At 34.2% G+C, this 15,857-nt stretch overlaps 1 protein-coding gene across 2 annotated transcripts in view; it reads right to left on the bottom strand.

Moving 5' to 3' along the window:
- The window catches only part of LOC109096462 (sodium channel protein type 2 subunit alpha-like), a 50,313-nt gene that overhangs the window by 6,252 nt on the left and 28,204 nt on the right, over positions 1 to 15,857 (bottom strand). For both annotated transcript variants that reach the window (XM_042731858.1, XM_042731859.1), the window contains 9 exons: positions 15,145 to 15,265; positions 13,771 to 14,009; positions 12,963 to 13,127; positions 11,346 to 11,702; positions 10,827 to 11,255; positions 4,463 to 4,595; positions 3,341 to 3,495; positions 2,900 to 3,073; positions 1,943 to 2,065 (listed from right to left, as the gene is read on the bottom strand). In XM_042731858.1, the coding sequence (XP_042587792.1) occupies positions 1,943 to 2,065; positions 2,900 to 3,073; positions 3,341 to 3,495; positions 4,463 to 4,595; positions 10,827 to 11,255; positions 11,346 to 11,702; positions 12,963 to 13,127; positions 13,771 to 14,009; positions 15,145 to 15,265 (1,896 nt within the window). The remainder of the gene's footprint in view (positions 1 to 1,942; positions 2,066 to 2,899; positions 3,074 to 3,340; positions 3,496 to 4,462; positions 4,596 to 10,826; positions 11,256 to 11,345; positions 11,703 to 12,962; positions 13,128 to 13,770; positions 14,010 to 15,144; positions 15,266 to 15,857) is intronic.

Genomic DNA, 15,857 nt, shown 5'->3' on the forward strand with positions numbered 1-15,857 from the left:
TACTCAATTTCTAAAAACATTTTAGAGAAAATCAGACACAAATCCAGCTTTTTATCTGCATTGTCTAAAATGAGGAAAGTGTAAAGAGGCTGCCGTCAGTCTTGTTAACTGATCAGGTTTTTAGGGGACTCATGCTGTGACACACATTTAGCTGGGACAGTGAGAGGACAAGACAGAGGGAAAAGACACAGTCATGATCTACTGTACAACAGGCACACATTTCTCTCTGCGCTCTTTAAGTCAACATGAAATCAATTTGAACCCCATTTACTTTCTTAATGCATGTTTATGACCTTATTGTGAATGATTCTGTGCACGTTATACGAAAGCAGCGTTTCGTTTTTATCAGCTGAACCACTCTGATCTAAAAATTTTACTGAAGTATATCTGAGATTTTAGGTTTTTTTTCAAAACAGTCACATGACGTGCAGGTTAAACATAAAATATTCAAACTTTTTAGTGTTTCATTTTGATTGTTTTTAAGGGGATACGTAGTTCACCTAAAAAGGAAACTTCTGTCATTTACTCAATTTCTTTCTTCTGTTGAACAGAAAAGAAGATATTTTGAAGAATGGTGGTATCCAAACAGTTGGCCATTGATTTCCATAGTACTCTTTTCCATACTATGGAAGTCAATGGCAACCGGCAACTGTTTGGTCACCATTCATACAGGTTTTGAACAACTTAAGGGTAAGAGTAAATGACAACCCTCTAATTATTTACTTTTGTTCTCTACATTTTTTATTTAAATAATTATTAGATATTTATCAGCTCTCTCTCTTTCTTTTCAAATCCTCAACTATGTGACTACACTTGACTCTATTTTGGTATTTAACACCTACTTTTTATGATACAATCAATTTCTGATATTCTAATATATTTTTTCCTCACTGCATGTCCTGTATGTCAGTTTCATGTTGACTTCAATAAGCTGATCTGCTCAGAGGACTTTATTCATACGTCCAGCCAGAAAGAAACACAAAACTACTGAAAGGGGCTTTTCATTCTGCAATAAACCTTGGGTTAACATCTTCTTAAGTCTTTACTGAGCTCATTTCCATTCTGCTTTTACCAAACTTTCATCAAAGTTTTTTTTAACCTGTTTTTTAATATTTAATGTCTGCTTGAATAAATCTATCATGAAACAAGTTATCCATTGTTTAAATTGCTAGAAACTGAAGTAGAAACATGATTTACTCTTATAATACATTTTATGTTTCTTTTTAAACTGCCTTATGTGCAATTTAAATGTTTGTTTACGAATCACTTTAATATTACAGTAAAGTTATATATTATTATAGTAATTGTTTTCTTTGAGACATATACTGTACGTGATTGCCTAAAGTCATTATCAAATCGAACTGAATCAAAACTGAAATCGAATCAAATCACAAGCTTGTGAATCAAAATAAAATTAAACAGTACAATTGTTCTCTCTAATAAAAATCACAATGTTAACCCAGAGTTTACAACGGTAATGTGAAATCTCAAAACCTGACCAACCAGGATTAAACACTAACCAAGATAACCCCGGATTAACCCAGAAACACACTGGACTGACATTTTCAAGTGTGAAAAGGCCAAAAAAAAAACAAAACACCAAAGGCAACTAAAGGGTACATTTTCAATGAATTCAGGTTTGCTTTCTAGTCAGCCAGCCTTTCATTGATTGAATGAAGTCCTCTCTACAGTCGTCAACATTTGAAGTGGATCAAAACCTTGCATCAAAGTTGTCCTAAAACCAAAACAATACCCGTTCTTGTTTTAGGACAACTTTGATTAACTTTTTTGATCCACTTCAAAAGTTCACTACTGTATGTAAGTCCTTACATATAGATTTATATGATAAAATTACATTACATTTACTGTATATGTAAGCTGATTTTAAGAATAATGTTTTATATATTTAAATAAATAAATAATCCACATTAAGAGATTTTACCCTCATTCCCTCAAAGCGTGAGAGAGCTCGGAGCGGTCGGAAGGCTCTCAGGGTTCGGAGAGATTTGATGGCGCCCAGCTCTGAATAGTCCAGGGCGTTGGCCACCAGGCTGATCAGAGAGACCTACACACATCAACAGAGCTCATTAGGAGAAAAGCAGTCACAATTCCCTTCCTTCCTGCTCCAATCTCAACTTCTCTGCGGGTTCTCATGGGAAAACGGCCTTTTAAATGCACAAATGTCCAGTTCACTCTCACAACTGTTATGTATAAACTCGTACGGTCTCAATACCCACATGCATAACACACATGAAAGCCATCATTTCCAATGCTCTTTTGATAATGGTGCTATTATGAGTTAATGTGCACCTGCTGCCTGCATTGTTTTAGCACCCAGTTCACTAATCAAGGACTCATGCAAATCACATTGCAAACTTGCAGACAAAATCTGAGCTAAATGAATGTCGGCATCATTTTCAGTTTTTGGTTTTACATACACCTTGCAGAATCAGCAAAATGTTAGTAATAAAAAATATATATTAATGCATCATGCTTCTTTCTTGACCATCAGTGAATGTTTGCACTATTTGTATACTATTTAGTCCCTCAATTAAAGTAAAACATCATATAGACACTGCTAGTAAGGGTTCAAATATGCAGAAGATCCTGGAAAACCAAAAGATGTGCATTTTTGTACCTGCTCATAAGAAACAAGTGACAGCTATTGCAAATCACACATGAAGTATCAAGCATATAGGAATTTTTGAATGGGGTCATTTTTTTGTGGACTATATGTAAACATCTGTATGTGAAATAGTTTTTTCAGGACAACACCACAAGTTTCATGGCCCGTCTTAAAAAATACATTTTGCAGATTCTGCAAGGTGTACGTAAACTTCCAACCACAACTGTAACTGTAATCTTGTGCAGCACATATTATATTTAAAGCTGAACCTACATCAACAATAATAAAATCCAGCCAGCACCAGAGATTGGTGAAGTATTTGGCAAAACCATACGCGACCCATTTCAGCAGCATCTCGAGAATGAAGATGTAGGTGAAAACTTTATCAGCAAATTCCAGTATGGTCTTTACGGTTTTCCTCGATTCAAGGTAAATGTCCTCAAAAGCCTGAAAAATGTTTGAGATGTGAAGATATAAAGGATTAGAATTAAACCAGCATGGATTGCAACAAATTGAGTGGAAAACAGAAAAATACTGATTTTAAATGGCCATAACATTTAAAACAGGTAATATTTGTGTGTGCCATGTATTGTTATGTCTAGAGTATTGTGTCTTTAGCTTAGCAACATGTTCACATCAAACTCTATTGAAAGTGAGTCAAGGCTTTACCCTGTGACACACTGACAAACAAAACAATGCATGCACTTCCCTCACCAGAGCGCCACTGCTAAGCAGAATCATGAAGATGATGAAGCTCTCAAACCAGCTGTGCTCCACTATATTATAGCAGGTCTGTCTCAGCAGCCACCATTTCTTCCACATGCCCTTTTCAGCATCCACCTGGCAGCACGGGAACTTTTGGACACACCCTGAAAAACAAAGTATAGATTTGGAGAAATGAACAAATAAGTTGGTGGATAAGTATAATAATGAGTTTGATGTAAAAAGACAACGTGGGATGGACTTTTTCACATTATTATGGATTATTATATTGTCCAACATAAAGCAACGGTTTGCAGTTAAAACGTCTACAAACACGCAGCTTTTAACTTCACAAGACATTAATTGATGGACTGGGGGGTGTGGATTACTTCAGCTATCAGCTGTTTGGACTTTCATTCTGACGGCACCCATTCACTGCAGAGCATCCATTGGCGAGCAAGTGAAGTAACGCTACATTTCTCCAAATCTGTTCTGATGCAGAAACAAATTCATCTATATCTTGGAGGGCCTGAGGATGAGTACATTTTAAGCAATTTTTTTTGTCAATTTTTGGCTTTTGACTTTTCATTTTTCCAAATACTTTTAACTAACTAGTCTGAAGGCAGGAACATCAAAAGATAGGTTGTTTATCACATTATCTATGAACATGCCACACTAAAGTTTTACAATCACAAAGTGGGGCCATAAATTTCATCTTCATTTTCAGCTTAAGAACTGTTGTTTAATGTTCCTGTTGTGAAATGTTTGTCTTGAAATAGTTAAAAAAAATATTTCTTTAAAACAAACACCACTTTGTTATCCAATGCTATGACATTTAGACGTTTTAACCCTGACTTAAGTTTCAAAATGTGTAATAAATCCATGCAAGAAAAATATTATTAATAACCATAAAATTTATACAATAGCAAAAAGCATTGATAAAAACAGAGACGTAATAAAAACCAACAATATTTGCGTGTGCCATGTGTTATTCAACCTATTGTCATTAGGTTAGTTAAATTAGTTAAAGTGGTTTTTTGGGCCCATTGTAAATACCATGGCATTTCTCACTGATCCTACTGAACTGTTTTGTAAGAGTTGAAGGACAGTCTTATTATGGTGAGGCAGCATCACCTGTTGTGAAACAGGCTTCTGGATCCGTAGATTCCTCAAGTTCAGAGTCCAAAGCATCTTCTCCATCTTTACCGAAGTGTCTGAGGTCCACCGTGCTGCCCTCTGAAGAGCTGGGAGCCACGTCAGACAGCTTCTGCAAGAGCAGCCCAGACACATCATCACACACGTTACTATGGCGACACGGAGGAGATGATACATGTGCACAGGGTTTCTTAAGTCAGTCGTTTCAGCTGAGTCACTGTGCAAAGTAGAAGTAAGGCTTGCTTGGTGTGATATCTCGTGTGCTTAAAACCCTTCATATAGAACATGACGGTTTGGTAGATACCTCGGTTATTTTAAACAGTGGTGTGCTGAACAATTTGCTCTTTCTTTAACCCCTTTTCTGTCACTCCCCATTTTCGGCACGGAGACACAAGTGACATACCCAAAATAAAAAGGTTTCTGCTCATGAGTCTTTCTTTTCACAAAGCTGACACTTCAAAGTTTACTGTTCAAGAATCAGAATTACTCAGACTGTTATGATAACAGAGATATATTAGCTCAAAAATAAAAACAAATATTAAAAAATATTATTTTAAATGTATAAAAAAATATGTTGCTGTGGTAAATGCTTTTAAAAACACAATGAAGATAAAGCCACAAGTCTACTAATGTTTCATTTCAAATTTCAGGACGTAATCTCTTAAAACTGTGGATTTTATGAAACATTTTCTAAGACCATGTCACGTGTGTTTTTAGAGAAGGCTAATAAAAGGCTAATGAAATTGATTTATGGCCCTCTGTAAGCTCTCCTGTGTGCTATTATCTCATGTCTGGCCAGGCAAACTGTCCCATTCATGATTGTATTGTTCTCCCTCGACAAACCTTTCACACCTCCGCCAGGTATGAGACATTATCCTCATTATTCCTTTATCATTATTCTTTTGTTTTATTCTTCCATTATTAGCCTTTATTCTGGCATTACAAGGTTAACCAAGCCTCATCGCTTCAATCCCAGTATACATTTACCTGCCTTTTATCAAAAGTATTTCTAAAAAAAAATACAACAAAACATATTCTTATGACCTTACATCAGTTATTATGACAAAAAATACATTATGAAGAAGAACTGCAGCTGCGTTAAAGCTAACATTAGCATCAAGCTACATAAGACAATTTAAGAGATTATTAGTACATTTTTACTCAAAACTCACTTTAAACCACCATCAAGTGCTTGTAATAACTTCCCATTTCTATTTGTTGTTGAAATATATAAATTTACACAGTGACTGTCATAACATGTTTCATGAGGGATTTATTTAAACATACATTAAATAATTATGACATCACTAACAGCTAAAGTAAAATATAATGAGTATATACAGTAGTCTAATATTTCACGAAATGCTGTTCTCTAGAGCTCATTTCTCTAGCGAACTAAAGAGCTGTGAACACTGATGACTTGCCAGAGGTAAATGAATGCTACGTGTTTAGAGGATTTTTATTGCTTTTTTTTGCAGAAAAGATTTTTAAGTTTTATTTACATCTTTCCGCGGTTGAACCCCCGATTAAGTGATTACATGAGGCATGAGATGGTCATTCATGTTTATTTCGTGTTAAAACTAGTAGTAAAGAGGGCTCCATGCTGCTGTTTGAACTGAGGCATTTATACAACGATCTGTCACACAACATCAAAGAGCGTCAAAACAGCTTTTATTGCTTTAATTTCCAGAAAAAAGGACATAATTTGAAAGATGAGAAAATATCCAGTACGAATACGTGTACCGTTACACCCCTAGTATATAGTATACAGTAGTTCATATGTATTTCCAAACAATTATACATCATTAACCACACCATACTCTGAGATGAATCACAGTATAAAACAATATACATTTAAAGTTTTCATTACATTTAATTTTATATTTCCTATTCCATATGAATGACCTACTGGTGGATCGGTGTTAACTCTAATTAAAACTATTAAAGATAATTTCTGGTAACTGGTATTAAAGCTGAAAAACAATAAATAATCATAATATGAAAATTTTAAGTTTAAAAGTCGCCTTGGCAACTAATATAAAGTTTAAGTTGAAGAACTAAAATAAAACATACGAAACAATTACAAATGACTAATAACAAACACAAAACTATTACATAAAAAAATTACTAAAACAAACTAAAATGAAAAAAATTCAAAATATTACTATGATAGTATATAAGTATTTAACACTAAAATAACACTGATGGGATATAGTGTTGATTGCAACTGTACCAATAAGACTTCAGAGGCAGTAAGAACCAACAATCTATAATTTATAATAATATAAAATAATATAATTTACATAGACCAGTGGAAGGAACTGATTGCACATCAGGTGAATAGCATGTATTTCAGCACATGCACTTTAGAGCATTTTTCAGCCAGTTTTCATTTCTGGGTGAACCATTCCTTCAATTGCTGCATTACAGTAGGTACATGGTGAAGTTTGCTTAGCAAAAACCATCAGTTAGATTTTCAGCTAATGCAACTTGTGGAATGATGCAAGCATGCTATGATGAAATTAATATGCAACCAAGACGTCTGAATGGCTCGAGTCCTTATTTGGCCCCAGACCTTTTCTGTCTAATGTCATTTCGACAATCAGTGAGTGCAATAATGCCATTGGTTTGGATATCTACAGTAGTATGTTTCAGTAATGTAACTCCCAGATAATGGTGATTACTTTGGCTAGTTAGTGTTATGCATTTATGAATTTGGCAGAAGTTTTTATCCAAAGCTACTTACATTGCATTGAAAATATGCATTTTATCAGCTCATGCATTGTGTGGTAAGGTTGCTATCACAATGCTCTATAGTTTACTGTACTTGTAAAGTTGCCTTCAGACAAAATCTTCAATCAATCCACTAATGTCAAACACTCTGTGATCCTTTATTAGGCTTGTCCAATTAAATTAATTTTGAATGAGAAGCGTTTCTTGATTGTCAGCTCTGTATAGCTGTGTATGCATTTGCAGAGAGACCTGAAATCAACTGTAACTCAACGATTGAAAGAGAACGATAACACCATTATCTATGACTGAAGATGAAGGAGAATGATATTAGTGTTATGGTAGGATCTGAAGTGCCCAAACAATCCATTAGATATAAACATATTATTTTTTCATGCATGGTAAAAGCTGTATTTACGGTTAGTTGGGATGCATATTGAAAAGGTCTTACAGGTCTCCTCTCATTGCAAACCTTGAGAGCGTCTCAGAAATTCTGCAAAGACAGATCACGTTAAAGATGTGAGACAGACAACAAGGAAAAAACACTCACCGTTTGGTCTGGAGGTAAAAAGATTGGTCAGAGTGCTAGAATGACAGATAAATCAATGGGAGCAATAATACAGAATAATAAAATTACGACCACTATGCAACCAAAAATAAAAAGCATTCTAAAACACTTGAAAATTTCCAAAAATCCCTGGAATATTTAAAAAAAAAATCCTGGAAAGTTTCCAAAATTTCTGGAATATTTCAGAAATTTACTGGAAATTTTCCACCTTTTTGCAACCCTAATCAGAGATCATGGCTCTGGTCCAAAACATAGTTAGTAGAGCTGTCTTGCTGTCTTCTGCCTACATTATCATGCTAACTGAAATGCAACCTCCTCATAAGAAACTGATTTAGAAGACTCTCAGAAAAAAATAGTTTTAGAATTATATTTATATATTTATCAGCATTTACCAGCTTTATCCACCAGCTCACTGAACCTGTTGCATTATGGGAGTGCCTTCTTCACAAAGGATACATTCAGTACTATCTCTTTGGACTGGATTTTACTCTATGCAAGTATGTTATTTGTGAGTTATTATTAATCTGGATTTGTTTTGGTGGGGGGGATTCTTATTCCAATTAATTCGCTCACCCAATTTAGCTTACCTTTAGGCCATCCAAGATGTAGATAGAAATTCCTACTAGATGTAGAAATTTTGCAATCTTGTTTGGACTCTCACTCTGACGGCACCCATTCACTGCAGAGGATCCACTGATGAGCAAGTGATGTAATGCTACATTTCCCTAATCTGTTTCGATGAAGAAACAAACTCGTTTATATCTTGGATGGCCTGAGGTCGAGTTAATTTCCAGAGAATTTTAATTTTTGGGTTAACTTGTAATGTGCTGAATTATAGTATGTGTATGGTAAATTAAAATGGCGATTCAGCTTTCTGTGGGAGGCAGTTTTATGCAATCATTTGTGCCTGTCATTCCTTAAAATGCTGCCTAGTGCCTATGTAGGATTTTTGAGTTTCAACTGAAAGCATATCACCCTTCACAAAACTAAAGCAGTAGACATTTTAGAACAACCTCAAAGAGACTGGCATACAAATGCTCAGTGTATAGATGTTTACATGCCAAAACCACAGACCGCCACATCCTCGTTTCCCAGCAGAAAGCAATTGAGCATGTTATCATGAGGCTGACATTCACACTCAGCACTTTAATGGCAGATAATGCGATCTGAAGACTGATATTCCCTGACCTCTCTTGCATAGTGGGTCAAGCTACATGTTGATGTAATCCACAAAGCACTTACTGCAATTAACTCGACCGGAGAAACTGAGAAATTCAGTGACACTACTGAAAAGCTTTCATTTTTGGCACCATGTACGTGACAATAACAACACCAAATGACTTTGGTGTAGTTGACTCACCAAAAGACATGATTAGCACTGATATTCAGGTATTTAGACATGAATTAGGAACTTCAGCTAACACAAATTAAATATGGCATCTACCCTAAATGATGTGTGCATAATACCAGACTGGAGCATGTAATGATGTGAATTATATAATGTGCCATCAATAGTAGTTTTTTTCCACAAGGTGCATTGCTGTGATACTGCAAATAAAATTCACACATCCACCATCTGAAGAGGACTTGAGTGTGCACTTGTGAATGTGATGTCGGAAAACCACTTGTCTGATGTCAAACAGACTTTAGGGTCCCCTTTTTGTGGTATTAATGCATATTCAATGATCGGATCACGATCGGATTACACTTGACCACATCAAAAGCCAGGAGAAAATGCACCCAAGATCACTAAAAAACCCATTTGGTGTCTAAAGACAAATGTTGATAATTTCAGTCATTTAAGTGCCATGTCAAATGTCGCTCACATTTGTTCACCTGGTTTCAATTAACAATTAGTTATCAATTATTTATTCAATTATTTATTCAATTATTTTAGTGCATTACAACTTGGTATCTCACTTCTTTCCCCAAATACAAGCACTTCTAAACCCTAATAACATCCTATACTGTGGGAATATTCATAGAGAAGGGATGCAAGACCATACACTTTATCTTTATCCATTAAATGACAAAAAAAAAAAAAAAAAAAAATCTGAATTATGCAATGTATCAATGTTTTAAAATTCGGCTAATGTCAGAAATGCTTCTGACTCACATAATACCCTACCGTTCAAAAGTTTGGGGTCAGCAAGATTTTTTTTTTAAATAATAATAAAACTAAAAGAAATTAACACCCTTTTTCAGCAATGATGCATTAAATTAAGCAAAAGTGACAGTTTATACATTTATTACAATATTAATGTTACAAAAGAGTTCTACTTCAAATGAATGCTGTTGTTTTGAACTTTGTTAATCAAAATGTTCAGAAAAAAAAAAAATCCCACAGCAGCACAACTGGTTTCAACACTGATAATAATAAGAAATGTTACTTGAGCAGCAAATCAGCATATTAGATTGAAATCAAATCTATTTTCTATTACACTAAAGATGCATTAAAATTGGTTACATATTGCTGTTTTAATTCCAAAGGGGACATTTTGTCCTTAAAGGGATAGTTCACCCAAAAATGAAAATCACCCCATGATTCACTCATCCTCAAGCGGACCACTTTTTTTATGACGGATGGATGCAGTTTATTGGATGTCTACTGGACTATTGAATATCACCCATTCACTGCCATTATAAAACTTGGAAGAGCCAGGACATTTTTAAATATAACTCTGATCGTATTCGTCTGAAAGAAAAAAGTCATTAACAACTCGGATGGCTTGAGGTTGAGTGAATTATGGGGTGATTTTCATTTTTAGGTGAACTCTCCCTTTAAGGTCCTGAGTGTAGCTATATTTTATACCTAGTTTAGGTATGAAAGGAAACAGAATGAATAATAATAACAATAAAAATACACATTTGTGACAGAATTGGTTCTGTTTGCATTAACACATCCAAAATTATAAAAAAAGGGATGCACAAGTGTTAAAAATGAAAGGGGAGTTCATATCTGCTTATCTCCCTGGTCAATCTGAGGTTTGCAAAAATTAAAACTGAAAAATTTAGAAAAAAAAAAACTGAAATCAGCAAGCTTACCTCTTTATCTTCTAGGTCTGAAGAAAGGCTGCTGAAATCCTCAGTGTTGAGGCACTCAAAGTCTGACTCCTCGACAGCGATCGGGACACTGACGGTCAAGCTTGGGTTGCTGATAAAATCCTCCATGTCACTATCCATGTCCGTACCCCCGCTGCCTTTAACCAGCTCTAGTGAGGTGTGGTTGGAGTTATTTATTTTCTTGCAGTTTCTCAAAATGATGTTCCCATCTACGGTTTTCTTTTTCGGCTTCCGCTTTCTTATACAGCCGCTCCGGAAGAAATTCTGAAGGCAGGCCTTAACTACGGCAAAACCTTTCTTGATTCGACCAACCGCTATCTGCAGGTTGTTCTTTTCAACATCTTCTCCGGGGGCCGCGAGGTTGTCGGCACTGAATGAGCTCAGCAGCAGAGCGAGGAACAGGTTCAAAACCTGCAAAATTTGGAAGAAACCAAATACAGGTTGACACAATTCAGATTTTCTATTTGTGTTCATTTATTAAAAGTTAAAAGCTATACATACCACCAGATTTCCAATCACCATGACCATCATGTACACAATCAAGCACAAGGTCTGTCCTGCCACTTGCATGCAGTCCCACATGGTCTCGATCCACTCTCCACACAGAACCCTGAAGACGATCAGGAACGAGTGGAAGAAATCGTTCATGTGCCAGCGAGGAAGCGTGCAATCCTCAGAAATCTTACATACACAGTCTCTGTAGTTCTTCCCGAACAGTTGCATGCCCACCACGGCGAAGATGAAGACGATGATGGCCAGCACAAGCGTCAGGTTGCTCAAGGCACCAAGCGAGTTACCAATGATCTTGATCAGCATGTTCAGAGTCGGCCAGGACTTAGCTAGTTTGAAGACTCTTAGCTGTGACATTAAGGAGTATAAAAGATTAGTACGGGCAAATAGAGATGCATAATATACATTTTTTACTTTTATTAGAATCTGCTGATATGCTAATGTCCTGTAGTTTTACATTCAGATTACCTTTGAATTCATCTAATGCTGATTTAAAGCTAATCTTTAAAAAAAAAAAAAATTAATAGCACTGTTAAATATAGTCTTTAGCAAATCTCTTATATTTTTATGATGTACATTGTAATGATGTGATGCCTAAATTCACTTAAATAAAAATAAAAAATAAATAAATAGTATTTTTGTGCAAACTAATACTATTTTTTTTCAGGATTTTTTAATAGAAGGTTCAAAAGAACAGCATTTATGTAAAATAGAAATAATTTGTAACATCACCGGGATAAATGACAAAGTAAATAATCCACAATATCGTTGTTTTACTGTATTTTTATTCAAATAAATTCAACCTTGGTGGGCTTAAGAGGCTTCTTTCAAAAACATACATACACACACATATATATATACATACATATATACATATATATATACATATATATATAAATATATACATATATATATACATATAAAGAAAAAAATATATATACATACATATATATATATACATATATATATACATATACACATATATATATATATATACATATATATATATATATATATATATATATATATATATATATATATATATATATATATATATATATATATAGTTTTAGGTTGTAGTGCTTTGTATATTTTTTTTTATTATTATTTAGTGTTCATATAAAGTACTGTTCAAACATTTGGGTTTCTGTAAGATTTTCTAATGTTTTTGAAAGAAGCCTCTTAAGCCCACCAAGGTTTAATTTATTTGAATAAAAATACACTAAAACAATGATATTGTGGATTATTTATTTTGTTTTTACTTTGTCATTTATCCCTGTGATGTTACAAATTATTTCTATTTTAAATAAATGCTGTTGAACCTTCTATTAAAAAAATCCTGAAAAAATTGTATTAGTTTGCACAAAAATACTGTTTTCAACATACCATAACATGATAATATAAGAAATGTTTCTTAAGCACCATACCAGCACAAACAATTTCTGAATTTTCTCTTTCTCGCTATAATTTAAACAACATCAAGATGTTAATTGTATTAGTTCACTATACATAGATATAAATAATGCTGCCACCTATGCTGCCTCTTATATGACTTTATATAGGTTTTAGAACAGAGCCATTAGGTGTAATGAGATACTATACTCTTACCAGTCTGAATGGCCTAAGAAAACCGATTCCAGGCAAACAAAGTTCCAGGAGACTCAGCGTAACTATGATGCTGTCAAAGATATTCCAGCCTTCCTGAAAGTAATTGTATGGGTCCAACGCAATGATCTTGAATATCATTTCTGCTGTAAAGATGGCTATGAAAACCTGCATGCAAGGAGACAATTCAAGCTTTTTAAATGAACAACATAATAATAATTAACAATAATAATAACTATTATCATTATTTATTTATTTATTTATTTACAAAACTAGAGATACCTTCTAACTACATTGTGGTTAAATCTTCAAATATGTAGATTGGCTTTTATTAATAATAATTTCTGAGAAAACATCACCTCAAGTAAAGTGGTTTATACTCTTATTAAAATACAAAACATAGTTAAAATACTGTTTTAACTCTTTGCTTTGTACATAAATCAATTAAATCTGTAGGTAAGGAAACAATTATTATTTTACAACAATTAAAAGTGTTTTATAAAACTACAGCTGTCCATGGACTAAATTTGTAATAAAAATCATTATGCATGTAATGCGGATTCATTGATCACTTTTTTCAGCCGTTTAATGAGAAAACATCACTACAAATAAAGTGGTTTATATTCTTAGAAGTTATTTTACAACACTTTCATTTATAAAACTAATGCACTTAATTATTTTAATTAGTAAATTCACACTCCTCCATTTCAGTGGGGTTGCACACTAATAATAGTAACTCTTTCTAGAATAACAGAACAAGTCTCACAGTATTGTACATGATTTATTAAAATGCTGCCATAAATGTTCTTACCACATTGGCGGTTATAAGCATGTTAACATAGGCGGTATTCATGGGGTGATACTCCATGGCCATGAATGCAGTGTTTATCACGATGCAAATGGTGATGAACAGATCTGCAAAGGGGTCCATCATAACCATGTGGACAATTTTCTTTATCTTCAGCCACGTGGGACTGCAATCCCAGATCAGATAACTCTCTGCAAACTCGAACCAGTACTCCACACATTTCTGTTTCCAGACCTCCGACACTGCCATGTTAAACAAAAAATGAAGACGACAATCTGAAAGCTGCATGTGAACTAGTATGAATTTCGGCAACATTTGGAGCAAACAGACACTTCATCAAAAGAAGAGTTCATCTTTCTTCTGTGAAAAATGAAAAGGGCCACTATGAAAGTCATTCAGAAGAAAGGCTGTCAAACTTCAAAAAGAAAATAAAAGCATCATTAATTTTCAGTCTATTCATCAAACAAAATTGTTATATGACTTAAAATACTGGGAACACAGGGTATGTATTTCGTTTTGGAAAATGATGGGGGGGGGGGCGGTTTAGGATATTTTTTTGACATTTTTACACTACATCTAACCTTAATATGTCATCATGCAGTTTATCTGTGTTTTACAATTTATGATGTTGTTAAGCTTTATGTGCCTGCGCTTTGGGTGTGAGTTCACAGAATAGCGTCTCTCAGAGAGCGCACTAGTAATAAATTGAGTTCTCTTTGGTGTAATCTTGCACTTGTACATTTAAAATGGTAAGACTTAAGCAAGTGCAAATGCTACATTCTGTCATCTGTCCCGAGTGTCTTTCACCGTGAAATATTTGCGGGAATATTCAGTGTAACAAGCGCTGAACCAGCAGGAATTATGCACAATTCCCACAATCCCATGCCAAAATTTTTATGATACTTTTATGGTTCCTTTGCATTTTTTTTAAGCTTGACAGCCTCTGAACTTATATACTGAACTATATATATATAAAAGGGTTGTGCTGTATTGAGGAAACTTGTTTGGAACAACATGCGGGTGAATAAATGATGACAATTTAACAATTTCAACTATTTGTTAAAATTCTAGAGAAAATGCTAACAAATATCCCTCACATGGAGTTTCTTATACAGGGCTCCTTAGTGATACTTTTTAACATAGTTTTTCTATGAGAACATGCACTAGACAGACGTGTTTGACCATTGCACTTGCTACTTTTGCAGCATCTCACTCCAAAAACACAGCGCTCAAATTATAAGTTCACATTTTTAAAAATGCATCTCGAGACTTTGCGTTTCTTTCCCCATTCCACTTTCCAAGTCTCTCATTTTTCAAAGCAAAAACACATTCTGTGTGATCGGCCCATAAGTGTGTTTGGCATTTAGGGCTTCTTACGGTCAGTAGTGTTGTTGCTGCTACTTGCTACACTCAAACCTCGCTGTCTCACTGATTGGTCATATAGAAAAGACTTGGTCTTTGAATCACACCGGCGTCGATATTCTTCATCTGTGTCAAACTGTAAAGAGATCACATCAACAGAAAATCCATCAACAAATGTTACAATCGTGCTTCATTAGTGTTTGCAAGGCAGCAATATATTACTATTCATCAATTATTCTTTCATGCAACCTGTAAAATGTCTAAGATTGATCTTTCACAAAAATGTGGAAAAAATAAATAAATAAAAAATTAGAAACAAAATAAATAAATAAAAGACAATCTTTTATTCTTAATGGTAAACTTCTGATTTTTTTGGATCCAGTTATGTTTCAGTTTTTATATATAGATTGTTTTTCTACATTTGAATTGGAAGAATAAAAATGGCTGGTGGAAATTTTTTTTATGTTCCTTTAGTTTAACACATTCTTTTGCTGCCTTGCAAGCACTGCTATTTCATTTGGGACATTTTAACCACTTTGAGAATGTCTTGGTTTGTGCCAAATGCCACTGTTATTTATTTAAAAATATCAAGACATTAAAAATGTTTATACAATACAGTAAAATGCTTTATATAATACAAAAGTTAATCAAAGTTAAATTTAAGTGCCCCTATTATGGAATTTTGAAAATGACCTTTCATGCAGTGTGTAACAAAGCTCTAAGTGAAT

This window comes from Cyprinus carpio, chromosome B9 (assembly GCF_018340385.1).
Source record: "Cyprinus carpio isolate SPL01 chromosome B9, ASM1834038v1, whole genome shotgun sequence".
NCBI classification, from domain to species: domain Eukaryota; kingdom Metazoa; phylum Chordata; class Actinopteri; order Cypriniformes; family Cyprinidae; genus Cyprinus; species Cyprinus carpio.